This window comes from Patagioenas fasciata, chromosome 4 (assembly GCF_037038585.1).
Source record: "Patagioenas fasciata isolate bPatFas1 chromosome 4, bPatFas1.hap1, whole genome shotgun sequence".
Classification (NCBI taxonomy): Eukaryota; Metazoa; Chordata; class Aves; order Columbiformes; family Columbidae; genus Patagioenas; species Patagioenas fasciata.
In genome coordinates this window covers 43,774,616-43,793,189 of record NC_092523.1, presented here as the reverse complement: position 1 = coordinate 43,793,189, position 18,574 = coordinate 43,774,616, and the positions used below count along the sequence as shown (strand labels likewise).

The window sequence follows — 18,574 nt, the reverse complement described above, 5'->3', positions numbered from 1 at the left end:
TGCTCCTCTCTCTTCTCGCTTGCATTCTTTCTCATCAGGTGTTTAAATATTCTCACAATGTGTTCTCTTTCACCTGCTGCTTGTGCAGTATATTAGTATACGAGCAGAAACACTAAAAATTAAAAGCAACAAAAAAGCTGTTGCTTGAGACAGACAGTAATAATGGAATGTTTCAATCTAAATGGTTGACAACAGAGGAATTAAACAAGATATAATAATAGAAAGTACCAAACATTTGTCACCAGTACTTATAGCAGCTGTTTATATAGGCAATAGAAACTAAAACTTTCCATTACAACTTCAAGAATCTAGCAAAAAGTGTGTGTGTATTTGGACTCAGATATTTCGTACATGTTTAGCTACCGAATGACTTACCAATGCTGAAGTTAAGGTATTCTAAAGAAAATAATTTAATACTTCTCACCTGAAACAATGCCAAATGAAAACATATTTTTAGAAGTTTTCTTTATAGTGCGCATTGTAAAAGGCTGAGAAAGAAGCAGCTAAACTATTCTTGAGATTGTCATCCATTATTAAAAACTTCACCTATGTGTGATAGAATGGTTCAGTGTTCAGCGCTGTCATCTACTGAACAGATCTGGATGACTAAGCACATTCACAGTATTTTCCATTCACTGCCATCTTGATGATAAATCAGTATAATCAGAGCATACTGATTTTCTTGAGAACTGAAATGCGAATTTCTGAAACTGGAAATGTTAAAATAAACAATGGGCTGGAACCTCAAAGTTATATTCTGCATTATTTATTTTTATTTTTGCTAGTAGCATCACACTTCCCCCAACTGAGTATAGGTTTACCATTCACTCTAGTTCTTTTCTTTTTATAATACAGACACATGCATGAGATGTCTCTGTAATCAATTCATGTCTGTGAATTTTGGAAACCTAGCAATCTGATAACATTTTTATGCACATAGGTGAAAGAAAACTTCTCTTATTGTTTAACAATTCACTTATTCATAATGGCACTAGTTTTAATTTAGGCAAAGGTGCCAGAAAATGTAAGATTTTCTCTCAGGAACATTTTAGGCATTTCTGCTACATATATTAAAGTTTTGTCACAGCACTGTACTGAGTTTTCCACATAACAAATTTGGGATGTGTTGAGAATGAGATTCCACCGATAACTACTAAAAATTCAGCTTATTATGCAAAGTAACATTAAAACCCAAAATCTTTCATATGCACATATACAGTGAGTCATATAAGTACAAAAGTGAACATTTCCTCTGACTATTAAACTTTATAGGAGATAAAATACATATACTGGTAAAAATGGAACCATGTTCTGTATTCATTATGTGGCTTAAAAAATTGCTGTCATGCTCAATGCATTGCAATTATAGTTTATAGTTTAGAGCTCCACTGTAAAAGTTCTCGTTACCCTCTCAATAACCAATCAATTCAATGTTGTGAAATGCTTTTATTTTGCTATAACTTTTACCTTGCATGACATTTAAAAACTACAGAAGCCCAGATTAACTGACAAACTAATGAGAATATGTTCTACTTTTGTTCAAATCAATACTCCAAGATTCCCAGAAGGGAGTATTCCAGTAAGGAAATAATAAAATATTTAAAAAGAAGCACATTTGCTTTATTATCTTAAAGGAGGTCAAAAGCAGAATTATTTATAATACTGTCCTCTATGACAGGAGTAGTTTATATCAGATCATATGAAACCACAGTTACATCACCAAAGATCTTTAGAATGTAACTTGTGACCTAATCAGCAGGCTTTACATAAAAATAGTAGTAGCATTGTGTTTAAAATGTGTGGGTGGGGGAAAAAAAGCCCACAGTACTATACTGGAGGTTTTACCTATGTCATTTTCTTCCCTAATTATCCCTAATTTGCTGCACAAGACAGTGTTTTGGGAGAAATACAAAAATAAGCAGAAAAGAGTTAATTCTAAAGCCCTTCTACACTTAAATTCAGTTTTCTAATGCTAGCAAATCCTCCCTATAAAGGGACTTTTTTTTTTTTTAAACAGAAGCATTTATTTAAGCAGTATCTATCAAATTTGTACCTGGGAAGGCAGTTTATTCATGTAGTTGTTATAATTATATTGACAGTAATTATTTTTTTTTTTATTAGTATGTGCCTTAGTCTTCTTGCAGATACAAAAATGGGTCTCTGATCCAAGGTAAGTGACTCTGAATACCAGAGTAAGCTTCTCATGCAAATATCTGTTGCACCTATATTTGAATCATACAGTTACACACCTATGGACTATGTGAGTATTTACACATTCACCAATATTTAGAAAACCGTGCTCAGACAGCAAGGAACACAATGGTAAAATGCCTTCCTTCAACTTACAATACAGAACTTGCAGAGTAAATGACTTTTATACAAAGTGATGAGACTGTGTCTTTTGGATGAATTATCTTAGAAATAACTGAATTTATATACCGTCTTCCTTTATTTCCATCTAATGGTCACCATAACAACTTACTGTTAGTAGATTTTAAAACATTTGTTGCAAACAATGTTCATTGCATAGAATGTGATTTTAGAAATCTTATTATGCTAGCTGAACTATAATTATTGCATCACATTACAATGCCTGAAAACAGTATTTTGCATAGGTGTGGCTGTTCCTGCATAATCATTGCAGATCAGGTCTTCAGAAGACACAACAATTATGCAACTGAAATACTTGGAAACTGGACGTTTGGAGATCAACATTTTGTTGTTAAGGTCAAACAAGTCTTAAATGGCAACATCCACAACATTTTACACAGATTGCAAAAGGCAAATTGAGATGACTAAGCTTTTTCATATGACTAGATTACTAGAAATTTAGCATCATCAAACAATTTTATCCTCAGCTGCCTTCTCAGAAATGCCTGAGCAGTCATTTAGTGACACTTAAAAAAATCCATGTTAAGACTTGTGAAATGACAGTTACAATGAGCGTTACTGAAAACAGTGCAAACAAAGATATTAACATGTGGATTGTAAAATTTTCCTGCATAGGAGTTTTCCTCTGAAATACTTAAAGCTTAATAAACCTATATGTAACTGAACTCAGCGTCTTGCGACAGGCAGTGTCAGGCAGACTTGCAGTGCTACAAATTCCGCTCCTTGTATCTTCTGTCAAATACTCATTACTGTTGAATAAGCTTCTAGATAAACAGGAATGCCTTCAGTTAATGCAATCAGGCTCACTAGGAAAACAACTATCATTCTACTAGATACTTTTCTAATGGATATGTAGCATTCATTAAAATAACAGGTTTAAAAGAAAACAAAAAACAAAAAAGGCAAAAACGGATGAACTGTAAACTCAGGAACAGATTTTTCTGAACAGAGGAAAGAAAGGGAGAGAGAAAGAAGAATTAAGGCAGAGAAATAATGGGTAAACAGGGTTTATAAGCCCCACTAACATTCTACAGAGGATAAACAAAGCTACTTTTCGGTAGTGGTAGAGATTTCTTGGGCACACTGAACTCCCAACTTAGCAAGTGCACTTCTGGAGAGCCACACTTGGCCAGACACAAGACAGCATGAGCAGGCTGGGACTGATCTGGACTTTTTGGCCACTCCAGCAGGTGAGATCAAGTCCTGTGATGACATATCATGAGGGCCAAGTTCGACTAGTGGTATACCTCAAGAACATACAGGAACAAAGACTGGAAAAAGTCATCCTTCCACACCCCCATTAACTCCAGAAGCCACACCAGGACTACTGCTTTGCCTTATTTAGGCATCCAGTTCCTTTTTCCCTTCATATGCAACAGATCTATCATGAGGAAACTATCCAAACTTTAACAGCAATGTGAAACAGATGTCAGTTCACAGAATTAATCAAAGATTTGATTTTACTTCTAAACAAACTTTGGATTATGCACTCTGTCTTCAGTGACTCTCAGATATTGTTATTTAAACTTTCTTTTTTTTAAATCAATTATCTACACATATTCACTTTATTTAATATTTCATAGTTTTTAATGTCAATTTAATGTTTAAGTGAAGGGTACATGTGTTTTTATACTTCTCCTAATACTTACGGGTCTTTCGAGCAGAATCTTCTACAAAAAGAGAAGAAATGTCTTCATCCACCCCTGCTTCATTCTTTGCAATACAAGTATATGCTCCTGTATCTTCATAGCGCACATTGCTAATGTGAACCTCACTGCCATTTGCTGAAAGGAGAGGAAAGATTCAATGTGCCGACATGCTACAGTGCTTTCAGATTATACATTTAGAAAGCTTACTCTGCTCATACTAATTAAACCATTTTCACTCCTGAGTTCATAACTTGGAGGAATGCCAAACTAATCCAAAGCTATTCAACTGGCTAGTGAATTACATGCACTATTATTCATCTCACAGATATCCAGAATACCTCAGCTGATTTTGCACTTCAGAGCCAAATATCAGTATGAGGTTTTATATATGTTTAAATGACTATGTTTGTATTTAAAATCAGGTAAATGTTATATTTTTATTATGTTGCATTTGGTCTCTTGACACTATCACTGGTTTTACACAAAATAACCCAGGTTTCCATGGAATGCAATGGGCTAAAATTTCAATATAAATACTAATTTTAATAAAATTATTTTTTTTTTCTAGTAATGAGAGGCACCTGATTTTGATTTTGTGTGAATACAGTGTAATGACAGGAAAAACAGGTTCCTTGGAATTTTACACTTACATCAGTGTAGGAGTCTGTGGAAAACATTTCAGGAAATGTATGTCAGCTTGAGCAGGAATGTTAAACGGTCCAGGATTCACAGGCAAAGGTCTTTCAAATTATGTGATGCAAATAATGACATGACCAATGATTCATTGCATTTTAAGTACAACATACTTGTTAACTGTGGAATCTATTTTATAAAAATGGCTTTGTAGTTATTCCAAAATATGGACCAGAAGAGGCATGGGGTTATGGTGCAATACACCTTCTAGACTGTCTTTGGGTTGAAGCGACTACATAGATAATTTAACTCAGTAAAAGCTAAGGGAAAATGCAATGAGGTTTTTCAAAACTTTGAAATACGTACATTCAAGAAAACAGAATTAAATGTATTTTGCTTAGAGAAGGACTATTCTTATTTATTTATTATAAATATATGATACAGACATGAGGAGGGAGAATTCCACTCAAATCCCTACAGGAGAAACTAATAGAATATTGCTACAGAAGAGGAGTCCGCCACTTTCTACTTGTAGTGGAAAGTGTTTCTGCAAGGCAGTTGTTCATGTACATCCAGAAGAGAGGGCCATGAAAGAACAGAGGACTATAACACCCATAGGGAAGGTAAGACTCTCTTCAGAGAAGCATTTGCTGTCTGCCTGTCCCACTGTTTCTTCTGCTGCAGCCTGATTGCTGTCCTATCCTTATAGTCATCCTGTTTTTGCAGACGAATCAGAGAAGGTTTTGAAGGGAACGCTGGCAGCATTAATTTTTTTTCTAGGGCTGAAGAAAAATCACCAGAAGGACTGCAGAAGCTAGAAAGTTTTGTGCTGGTCAGGTTCACTGAATTTGTTAAAGATTTGCAGAAGACTCATAGACTGGCCTTTATTGTTAATTAAAAGTAAGACTTTCCTTTAGTTGGTGGTGTGTGTGTGTATGTGTGCAGCGTCTTTGCACTCCCCTGGCGCTCTGCTGAGACCCCTCAGAAAACACCAGATCCATTTCAGTTATTTGTCCTCCTGTTCTTTCCACCATCATCAGGTCCCCAAATCTCAGTGATCCTTATAATCCAAAAAATTTCTGTTTTCAACTGAGCTGCAGTAATTTGATCCATATTCTGATGTAAATGTAAATCTAGACTAATTAAAAATAACTAGATTAACATAAATGAATTAGAATAAAATCTTTACAGACAAAAGTATTGCTTCTCAATTTAAATGTTAGTGTTGAATAATCACTGAATGGTATTAATATAGTTGTAGTGACAGATTCTAATACTGCATCAGGACTGGGTCTTGGGCTGCTTGCTCTACTCATAAATTGCATATTTTTTAATAGAGAAGAGCATATTGAGATTTACTGGCAATCCTGCCAGTAAGTACAATCATCACTTTAACAAAGAGACAGCAGAGAACATATGTGTCTTGGGAAATAACTAGAAGTTTTCCAAAATGTTTCAGCTTAGACTTCAACCATTGGTTAAAACTATGAAAGAAGGACTGCTAGTATGGAAAGGATGCACTGATAAAGCATTTGCAACCTGTAGAAAACAATAAATATGCCTCTTTACCTTGAAGAGTTAACTGTTTTGATAGCTTCGGAGTGATATCAATTCCATTCTTCAGCCAGCCAAGTTGTGGGTTGGGAATACCTTCAGCGTGGCACCGCAGGCTAGCTGTCACACCTGGCTCCCTTGCCTGGCTCTCTGGGTAGACACGGATGACTGGTGGAACTGAAGGCACGAAAAAAGTTTATTTTGTGGAGAAGTGTATTATCTTCATTTTAAGAAAAATGACTATAAGCAATTCTAAAGACTCCTGCAGCTACATATGACAACACACAGATGTGGTATTAATCACATATTCAGCAACATTCAATGCTGAACTCTGTCACAGTAAATTTACGAAGCAGAAAAAATGTTCTGTGAGAAAAATCTCTTTCAATTGCCTGTGGTATCAATGACAAAAGCCCGTATTCTAATTCAATAGTTTGTCCATCAGCACCCCTAGGTCCTTTCCTGCCAAGCTGCTTTCTACTTGGGTGGTCCCCAGTATATATTGGTCCGTGTGGTTATTCTTCCCTAGGTGAAAAACTTCCTACTTGTCTTGTTGAACTTCATGAGGTTCCTGCCAGTCCATTTCTCCAGCCTCACAAGTTCTCTCTGAATGGCAGCATGACCCCCTGGTGTATCAGCCATTCTTTCCAGTTTGGTGTCATTTGCAAACTTGCAGAAGATTTGCATCTGAAGGTTTGCATCACTCTGCAAACACAAACTCCGCCCCATCATCCAGATCATTAATGAAGATGTTAAACAGGACATTTATAAGAGTAGTCTTCCAAGTTTCATTATTAGTAATATAATAACATATAATTATATTAATAAGATAATAAATGTAATAATATAATTAATATAACAGCAACATATAAGAATTGTTGACATCACTTTTACAAAGTTTGGAAACTTGCTGCAGTATATGCTTACCAACTAAAAATCTGCTACATACTACACATCAGTATTGGCAGAAAGAGGGCATATGAAATTACAGTGGACATATTCTTATTGGTAATCAATGATTAAGCAAGATTTTAAAATCTTACAGTGTAGATTTTTTTTTTTTATATATAAATAATTATTGATCTTATCTTTAATTATGTATATAGAGAACTTGCTTGAGGTTGCTTCCAACAATAAAAAAATTAACTGCAATGAAGGCTAAAGAAGCATATTTCCTATACTGTAAAGTTTTGTTTGATGTAGCTTTAAAAATGTGGAATACTTACCTGATGTTACAAAACACAGCTGGGTAGAGGATGAACTATCAGTTGATAATGAAAGAAGATAACAAGATCAAAAATTAACTGTGTCTATTTTGGCACAAGATTAAATATTTTCAAATGCTATCCAACTGTTTACAAGAAATGACCCAGCATGCTGTCCTATTAGAGTAAAGAAATGCCTCAGGTGTCTACACTGTAAGAAATACAAAAATGTATTTTATCTCAGATAGGATGCAGAAATCAGTAAGTTTCAGGGATATTTTAAACCCAGTGAGAGATAAGGGTCTTTTCAAATAATATACATAGACAATTACATATAAACCCAATATGCAAACTGCAAAAATACACTAAAAGAACACGGAAGAAGATTAAAAATGTGAAAATTATGTTTGCTAGTTGCTGAGAGCAAGAGCATCTAAAAATCAGGGATTTAAGGTTTCCATTAAGTTGCAGGAAGTGACTTCTGAATCTGCTTTTATGGATGCAGATCTCTAGGTTTCATCTCAAGCCTGACATTCCCATTCCTGTTCCCCCTTCACTTCTTCCCTGTTCTGACTCCTCTCCCATAGAATCTGTGTGTTCCATACTGAGACCTTGCCTTCCCCACAGTGTTCATCGCCCCACTCGACTGGCTGTGTCCTTGGATGTCCTGAGGCCCTTTTGACACCTCAGCTCCCAGTCTGACTCTGCCTCACTTTCCAGGCTCCAATTTTCATGTCTGCCCTGTTCAGCATTTTTTGACATAAGGTCCTTTAGCAGACTACCTCATGCTTCACATTTCCCACTGCATCAGAGTCAAATAGTTTATTTCTTCACCTTTCCTTATGAAGAGCAAGGAGCTCCATTTCCATAGAACCAGGACTGCCGTCATTTAACATTCTTGAGCATCTCAAAACACAAACAGATTTAAGGACCAATAGCAAAGCATTGAGCTCATCACATTCTGACTCCCCATGATAGGATATTTTTTGTGTGGTTTGTGCTAGTGAAATATATTCATTGCATATAAAATCTTAAAGGAATTAAAACTACCACACCTGGACAGACTTCTGCCTAGTGCATGTGAAGAGAAACTTTCTAACAGTCCAATTTTGGAGAATTTTAATTGAACAGAAAAAGGAAAGTATTAGTTTAGCTTGAATGAAAGACAGATAACATTTCTGGGGCAACTTTATTCTTAGCAAAGTTTTAGAACATATTAAAACTGAAATAAAATACTTCCTAAACAAACAAAAAAAATCAAACTCTGTATTACAAGCTGCTTGTTGCTAAATGAACTCACCAATGCTTAGGAGTTATGAAGGGAAGGACCTGCTCAAGTGAAAGCAGGTTTTGATTTTCTTCTCTCATATCATATTCCTGTAGAAGGTCCTGTTCCCTTTGGCAGTGTTTTCCCAGACACTGAGATATTTGTATGACAATGGACTTCATTTCTTGCCTTATCTTTCCTCCATTTGTTGCCATTTCCCACTTTCCACAAACCTCTGTCTAATATGTTACCTATAAAACTAGAAAATTTTTCCACTCTTGTTTTGCATTGTAAATTTTTATTTCTTATTACCCTGGAGCCTACCTGCAATATGCCCCAAGAACTGTGCAACTGAGGCATGCAGACAATTAAAATATTAGTGCAGGTGGGCTTAGTTTAAAAAAAATAATTTGATATGACAAGTTTGATGTAAACTCTTTGGGTTCATTTCAATCACTTTTTTGTGTAACTGACCATAAATATTAGCAGAAAGTAAATCTTAAGTGCTGACTGTTCTAACATCTTAACCTAAAGAAGCCTACTTTATCAGGGAGACATCATTATGTAGGTTAAAAAGGGAGAGGAGAGGAGACATTGCATAATTGTATTTAGCAGAATCATATAGACTATGTAATTGAATGAATCCTATATCTCCATCCCCCATCATTCAGTTCAAAAAGCTATGTGGCATACGGGGATGCGGGAAGAGGGAGAAAACAGTCTGCTCGAGCTGCCTGGAATCCAGGCAGAATACATGTGTTTAAGAAAGAAACATAATATATATAGCGAACTAGGCTGTATATGATAACTCTCCTTTTCCTTTGGAAAAACAACGGTGGTAAACAATTCTTCACACACTATAAATCACCAATTCATATCTGGCTGAGGGCCTGCACTCTCTTTCGTTTACATTAAGGTATCAAAAACTTCGGGGTTTTTTAATCAGTCTTTTGTCTTGGAACTAAGGTGGGGGAAATACTTGTCACCTCGCTGCACAAAACTTGCCTTGTAAATCAATGTGAAGGTTCAGGGAGTAGGATAATATTGCTAATACATAAACAGAAAGAAAAATGTCACATTGGTGCTACATATATATTAAGCTGATTTGTAACATATTCCATAAACATACCATTTTTAGAGCAGGTTTGGATTTGAAGGAAGAGTTCCTTTTTTTTTTTTTTATAATATGGTAAATGACTGTTGTTGTCTAGAAACACCTTCAAATTTACACTTTGAAAAATCTAGGCTATAACATCTATGCTTGTAAAATAGAAAAACTGAGGTATAAAAAAATACTAAAACTCATCTAGGTATCATGTCTGCAACTGCCATCGTGATCAATAATATTAACACCTGTGGTTATGGACAGCATAGATCTTTAACTTGATAAACATTGAGTTAATGAGAAAACACGAACTTTCTAGGTATTTCAGCTTTTTCAACAGCAGTTTTCAAGGCTTTTTTTTTGGTCAGATGCAGATATCAAATATTTTATATATACATACAATATTTGCAAACCAGTTGATGTAAAGTATATATTAATAATTTTTACAAAAATGTATATTTTACACAAATGGAAATCAAGAAAGAACTTAAGATCTAATTAAATTGTTTTCACTGAACCTTCACAGATCTTTGTGATCAGCAAAGCCTCATTATCTCGTTAACCTTTGTCTGATTCTCCTGTTAATACAAGTGTCATTATATTAATTAGTCATTATTACAGCTACAAGAATTGACCATCATGCCTGTGCTTAGGAAGATTATCACTTAGATGTACAGAGCTAAACTGTGACAGAGCTGTTCATTTGACCTTTAATCTCGATGGTTTTAACTCCATTTACCCACAATATTCACAGCAAACAATCCTATTGCTCAAATGGACTCCTTTCTCTTTTCCCTCACTCCCCAAAAAATCAAGAGTGTTGGAAGATACCACTCCAGTGCCAGCTTGTGGAAGAGCAGCTATCTGAGCAGAGCAAACATGGACTAGTCAATTTGTTTGGACAACTTTAAATTTATATGAATGATACAGAGCAGCAGCAGCGACTGCCTTTGGCACCATAAAGTTTTACAGTGGTTTCCAGATGAAATATACAATTTCCTGACAGATAATTCATCACCAGACAAATCTACAGTTGTCCTCCTTCACCTATCCCAAATTATGTTTCTTGATTTTCTAGTCTTACAGAAAACCTTCTTCAAATTAAATGCAGTTTTGTGTCATGTGCTAAACTGAGCCAGAGTCCTAGTATTTTAACTGTTGCAATACACCTCTTTAAGATTTTAATACATTGGAATAGGTAGGGAACATGTTGACAAAAATATAATTCTGTTAACAAATTAGGGTAAATCAAAACACACCAACCAGAAGAAAGTTGGTCAAGGACCTTCTAATATGCCCAATTCATCAAGAATTCTGACATGCATACAGAAATTAAAATAGGAGTAAACTTCATCCTTTTCACTAGTTTAGCCAGTATTTGCTACCTGACTTTTTAAATGACAGAAAAGAACTCCTGAAGAAAAACTGGAAGCAGGAAAAGATGTTGATGTCATGTATTAGCACAGGCAGGAAACTCCATTTACAAAGTGTTGGGGGTGGAGGAGGTGGAAAAACTGGGAAAAATATCAAAAGAGATGGATAAATAGATATTTTAAGAGAGTTTCACAGAGAAACACAATGGTGGAGATAACAACTGCAGTTAAGTTTTGTCCAAGTACAGAGCCTTGGAAATGGTCCTTAGAACTTGAACAGATGTAAAAAAATGTAAAGATCAAGGTTTCAAATCCAGATGCCTGGAGTTAATCTACTAAAATAAGGGTTAGTGCATATCTCAAATTTAAAATTAAATGCAACATTCTTAACGTGACAGACCTATGCACTCATTTTCCCAGTGTGTTCTCCAAAATTACTAAATTAATACTAAAAACTACTTTATCTGTGTGTATATATATATGTATATATAAAAAGACTTATTCTGCAGATAATCTGCTAAACATCTTCACAGGTGAACAGTTCACAGTGCAGAAGATGTCCTCTGAAGCCTCTTTACTCATTTTAATAACTATTATTCAAATGGAAGTAATTAATGAAAATTATTATATTTTATTGTTCTTCAAGGTTATTCACAGGAGAACAATAAGGAAAAAAAAGTCTCTTTCTGTTAAGCTGTAACACAATATAAAAGAAGTAGAATAGCAACAACATATCTGTTCAACAAAATACATATCTAAGTCTCTTATGAATTGGTAATTACAACATTTTTCCTTACCATTCACTTGGAGAATATGAGTTTGATAGAGTTTATCATAGCCAGCAGCATAACAGGTGTAATTTCCCATATGAGTTGTGGTAACCTTAGTAATGTACAAGGACCCATCATCTCCAAAATCCTACCGGGAAAGATTAATAACAAGGTTATCATAATTATGCCTGCATCTCTACAGTAATTATGCTTGTTATCTTGGCAACAAAGCTGTGATGTAAATATCAAACACCATAAATATTAAAATAGAACAGCTGATTGTAATCTGAAACCTGAATATTATATTGTGAATGGCAGAGTTGTTTGATATTGCCACATATATTCATATAATCATAGAATACTTTGGGTTGGAAGGGACTTCTAAGGGTCACCTAGTCCAACCCCCCTGCAATGAGAAGGGACATCTTCAACTAGATATGGTGCCTGTAAAAGAAAATACAAGTTTTATTTTAACAATTAATTAAACTCTTCAGAAGTAAAAAGGTTGTATATTTAGTTATGATAGTTATTTACAGAAGAAAAGCTATTTCAGATTGGATCAAAATAGACTGAAAAACTAAATGTCTGCACAATTTAACAAGGTAAATTACATCCTGTGGAAGTTTGGTCATCCTTTGAAATGAGCAGGTATACAGAAAAAAAAAAATCCTAACTTTTCTTCAAGTTTGAGTCATTATTTTTAACTTCATCCTTCTATGTATCTCTAATTGGCATATAGATTCCACTAGACCAGAGTGCAGAATCTTACCCTCATTTTGATTCTGAGTTCAATTTTCAGTTTAATTTCAATTAATACAATATCATTTAAAATTTACAAATCATAAACTATTCTGATTATTGTAAAAAATTTATGGAGCAATTAATAGTCAGTGTTTTATTTTTCCTTGCTATTTTTCATGTCTGCAAGAATCATCCTAAAATAACAGTCCTAGTCCAATCTAGCTTCTTCCAGTTTACATCTCACAGATTCTAAAGTGTGTACAAATCCTGCTAGAAGTTGTTTCTTCTACATTATATCCCATTATTTACTTTTTCAAGGTCGCTTGTTAACAGTTTGTTTCTTTTCAGTCTCACATAGCAATATTTATTGTTATATATGCAGTGTATTTACACAAAACAGTTATTAAATTATTTGAGCAAAGAATATAAAGTAGAAATGTAAAACTATGAAAAATTACTTTCACTCTAGTAGATAATTTCTACTGTAAAATATTTAATTCAGAAATTAAAGTGTATAAATGATGATGAAAAACATGCAAAACATCATCACTGTTTCGTTCTAGGAAAAAGTGTGCTGATCTCCTATGCTATGCAGGTCAGCCCCTGTTCTGGAAGGGAACCCACGCTCTATAATCATATGCCTAACATTAATATGCCTAACATTAAAAGTATGCCTAACATTAAAACTATCATAAACTCAGTCGTCTTATGTATACAATACAGCTTTATTTTTATCCTAAACCTGTTCATTGCAGGCTTATAGCCATTTTATACCCTTAACGTAAACAGCCTCTAAAATAGCCTTTAAAATCTTTACATAACTTGAAATATCCTCTCCTTGTGACTAACCATAGGATATGGTATTATACACACAAACACATTATAATTATATGCAACACAAATATTCAAACGCACACACAGGCTCATACATGGAGTCCAAAGTATCAACAAGTGCCTAACTCATTAGAACAGAGATAATCACCAAACTACAATATCTATGTGTCTCATTTGATTCAGTCACTCATTACAGAAGAACTACTTTTGTAAACTGATTTCAGGGATCTGGTATTCTTGAAAGCAACTGTTATCGGTATAGATCATAGCAAAGGAGACTTCTAGTACATCAGCCTCTTCCAGTAAGTTCAATTAACTTTTTCCCCTTACTAGCTAAACAGACATTTTCAAAGTGTTGCTCTTCAGATTATTAGTGGAAGAATGAAAAACAGCTCTTCAGAAGAGTCACATTAGAGGTACTTACTCTTTATCTAGCAAGTGGCTAATATTATTGCTGTCTAAAATTTTTTGCCTAGTCTCTGCAACAGTATTTCTTAACTAAATGTGACATAGGATGGAATGTATTAACATTCAGCTGCTACAATGCAATCTGGAGACTACTTTCGCATTCCTTATATTATTACATATTGCTTTGAAGTACACCAACCTGTTCCACTAATTCACTGCAGCATGATGATATCTTTAAGTACCACAGCTATTTTCTAAGTAAATACATGCCTGTGTTATGGTTTCTCTCTTCTTTTTCAATAGGATTCCTGCATGATATTGTAATTTCATCACTCAGATTTTGGGTTCTATGGATGAGGGTTTTGTTTGTTGTTGTCATTGGTTTTGTTCTGTTGCTTGCTTTGGTTTGGGTTTTTTTTTTACAACTACAAAACAAATATCCCTAGCTTATTGTTTATACTGAGTTCAATGTTTGTTTTGTTACTGAAAGCAAACAATTCAACAGAAAGAGAACTGAATGTTGTAAGCAGAGTTTGGAAAGGGATGGCGAAGTCCAGAGTTCTTTGACATGGAATGTTGACATATATTTAGTGTTTTACAGAATAACTCATCAGCTAAGTTAATTAAAAAAACCTGCATCCATACAGACACACACAAGCATCATTGAAACAGAGCCTTCAAAAATTAATAGCAATACACACAGAAAAGGGTTTTTTCACGTTTTGAAAAAATATTTGTTGACCCTAAAACATTGATACAAGCTCAAATTTTGTTAAATAGACTACTTTCAAACAGAAATGGCATGGCATTTTTACCATTAAATTGAGAAGCTCTAATTCTTTTCGTCATGCATAAAAAAGATAGAATTGAACAATTATTTCAACAATGATTCCACTGCAACTCTGTTCTGTTGAAGGACCTGACATTTAAGAATTATGATACGTGTTATGAATAACGAGTACAGGAATCAGGAAAGAAAACATTCATTTGACAATCTTTGCTTAGTTGTCTTAGTGTTAATGCAACAGAAACCTAAAGATTATTTTTGTTTATAAATCAATAATTATTTCCTTTGGTTTTATAACTTGCTTTCATATGTTAATGCTTTGCATATGAGAGATACTATGATCGTTTGCCTGCAGTTCTTCATTTCCAGCTCTACACAGACTGTTGGCAGCTCTCCCCACAGGAGAATGTATAATGAAACAGACTGCTTGAATTTGTTCATCAGCATAGAGGCTAGGATTTTTTTGTTTTCTTTTGTTTTGTTTTTTTTAAACCACAGTTAATTTATTGTCAATATATTGCTCTTACATTACTTGGTTTTCTTTGTATAAAAACCTTCTTTACTCCAAATATTGAGTATTCTTTCATCTAGAGACCACAGACATCACCCAAAAAAGCATCTCCCCCAAAATGAAAATTATCATGCCTTCATTTTCCTTTTCACTCATTGTATCTACACTGTTCCCTGTCCAAATCTCACTTCCAACACATAACTCAGAATTCAGTTCTGAGAATTTAAGAAGTTCAGAAAACTGAATTAGGAATGAGGTCTAGATTTCAGTGATCTGAAACCATTATACAAAACCTGGCAGAAGATGCTTTCTTTTTTTTTTTTTAATCAGAAAACATGATTGCTCTAGAAAAAAGGCCTAAGTCTCTCACAAAATAACTTTTGATCTAGTTCTTGGAGTCCCAAGTAATACATAGGTATACCATAGCTAAACCATTCATGTACATAATTCAAACTAAGGCTTGGAACCTGGGTCTTCCATATTCTGAGTGATGCAAAGGATTAATCTCGAACTCAAAAAATTTGAAATATTTTCTGGTTCTTATGTGGTTTTTATTTGTCTGTTTTTGTTGTTTAGGGTTGTTGTTGTTGTTGTTATAATTATTTTACTCTCCTAATTTTTTAGTCCTAGATGATAACTTTCTGACCAGAATTTCAGCCTCAGCTTTTTCCATCGAGAACCAAGATTCAAACATTTTATAAAAGTGAGCACATTGTATCTAAGAGATCTATGAACTTGTCAAGAATCTTCTTCGGAAATTTTCTCTCTGTAACTTCAGTTTCTGACAACTGATGAATTCTACATGCTTTTTCCTGGAACACCAGCAATCATATGTAGTAAAAAGTCATTTTTATGCATCACAGTTTACACTTAGACACTTTCACAGTACTGTTTTTATGGGATTCGTCTGATGTAGATCAGAAGAAACAACTTATACAATCTTCTTATGGCCTCACAATTTTCATCTTCTAAAGAACTTCAAAATATTACTCTTAACTCCAAAACTTCACACTTTGGGGAAGGGAGAGAGAACGGAATGGCAACAAGGACAATATGAAAAGAATACAGGAATGAGAACATGAGCACAGGAGATGTGAATTCTTAGTTATGTTATACTTAGACAGAAAAAATAGTTTACTGGGTCCTTAATAAATGGACTTAGCAAGCACCAAATATTTTGAATTAATAGCTTTTTGATTACATATGAAACCTGTATTTCTATTTGCAGTCTTTGAAAACCCTACAACAAAAAAGAAAAGTATATTGGTTGGTTTATTTTCTACTGGTGGTTAATAATATCAGCACTGTCACACAGTTACATTAGCTCAGTGATAATGACAACACAATATGGGTAGGGACTTTTCCCTCTTCCTTTTTAAAGGGAAATTTTCATTTTATTACGGGGAAAAAGAATCATCTGTTTCTGAACTGATAAAGAAAATAATTTTCACTTAAAAATTAAAATTTTACATTGATCTACTGTGGAAAAGCTGTATCAATAATTGCAGCCATTCAGATATTTTCAAAACAATAGTTGCCCAGTTGCAAAACACAGGCAGTACACATAATCCCCTTCTTTTCCTATATATCCCTCCACCCTTTCTGCATCTGATTTCAGTCGACTCATGGAAGTACCAGTAAAACTAATGTCACACTTTTGTTCATATTTTATGTATTTACTTTTCAGTATCTGTAACTTACTTTATTACAAGGACACAGAGAGCAGATAACCTTTTGAGAGTTAACTAGAAACATTTTTCAAAAATAATTATTGATGTATGCTTGGTTTGCCAGATAAATTCAGCTCAAGCTTTTCATGCTAATGTCAATTTTACAATTCTTGCTTTCCAAGTAATCAGTTTCTCTGTCTGTGTTTGTAGAGCAATTCAACTCTGCAGTTTGCTATTGCATGTCAGGAAGAAATTAAATTCTAAAAGAAATGTGAGAATAATTGCATTTGGCACAAATCCAAGACTTTAAGTTTTCCTTCTAGCTCAGGAAGCAAAACAAAACCAAAATTTCCTAAGCACAAATTTTGCATACCTTCTCTCAATCTCGTATTTTATAGCTGCAATGAGAACAAATTGTGAACCTGCTGTAAATCCACTCATTGAAGAACCAGACTGACAGAAAATTGTAAATCAAGTCAAAGCTTAAAGAAAGAACAGACTGTAATACAGTAAGTAGCAGTATATAGTAGTAGTATATACAGTAGTAGCATATATAGTATAAAGTAGCAGAATCCTAAAACTTTATTCTGAAGAATGTAACACCAGACAACAGGTCGTGGTTATTAATGCAGGCTAACTTTAATCAAGGGAAATTAATCTTCCTAAGCTGCTTTTACAGTCAGCTGAGACAGCTAAAAGGTAGCAAAATCCTTTCATGCGGCAGTTTGGTGGATTTGTCTTTGTGCTCATTGCTTTGAGTTACTGTCTACCTCTCTCCGCTGACCATGGAAACAAACTTCCTAGCTACAGGTAGACATCGTAAGTATTTCATCGGTCCCTCTGTTTCTTGACACTGAGGAAATTAATACAAGAGTATTTTTCAGCACAGCAAGGTAGCCTTGCTAGCATCACTCTACTGCCAATGGCGAGAAAAGGGATCATCCAGTGAGTAATTCAGAACATCAAAGTAAATCTCAGATTTTGAGGAAGCCTTCACACATGTTTTCCTAAGCTTGTCTTAAAAATAGTCAATGCAGAGATCACCTTCTGTTATCTCTTCCTAAAATAAGACTTTGAATGCATGAGCCCTGACCACTAGTTGAACAGGATTTGTCTGTATTTTGCAAATCCAAGAAAAATATTATTTCTGTGACTACAAATGAATAGAGTAACACTGTACCTAAAAGAAGTAGAGAGGTATGATTTTTCCCTTATTCTCTTGGATACAGCAAAGACTGCAGTTTCACTTCATGAGGAAACTGTAACATCTAATAAATGTTATAATCCATTATTATATGGAAAACATGTAGCTGCTTTTTGCTCTTCAGACTACGTCACTGGATTAAAAAATTGGTTTTCTATTTGAAATCTAATAATGTTACAAGTTTCCTAAGAACCTGCAGACAGACCACACAGAAAAGTGCCATAAAATCCTTCACTCCTAGATCACCAGTGAGAACAACTTCATTTTATACATAGTCGTGTAAAAATAATTTGGATCTTATATATGGGAGATAGAAACTAGACATAAGTGACAGCTTTGCCAAAGTACTAGAGCTCATGAGGGTAGCCATAAGACATCACTGATCTTTCACCTCCCCAAAAACTTTGTAACTTTTTGTTATCTTGCCATGAATCTGCAATAATGACTGATAATTTATTTAGATATTCAAAAT

General features: G+C 34.3%; 1 protein-coding gene across 4 annotated transcripts in view; it reads right to left on the bottom strand.

Annotated features, from left to right (window-relative positions):
- FSTL5 (follistatin like 5) overlaps nt 1-18,574 on the bottom strand; it is a 309,857-nt gene that overhangs the window by 56,021 nt on the left and 235,262 nt on the right. For all 4 annotated transcript variants that reach the window (XM_065837514.2, XM_071807741.1, XM_065837513.2 and 1 more), the window contains 3 exons: nt 11,975-12,095; nt 6,243-6,404; nt 4,041-4,175 (listed from right to left, as the gene is read on the bottom strand). In XM_065837514.2, the coding sequence (XP_065693586.1) occupies nt 4,041-4,175; nt 6,243-6,404; nt 11,975-12,095 (418 nt within the window). The remainder of the gene's footprint in view (nt 1-4,040; nt 4,176-6,242; nt 6,405-11,974; nt 12,096-18,574) is intronic.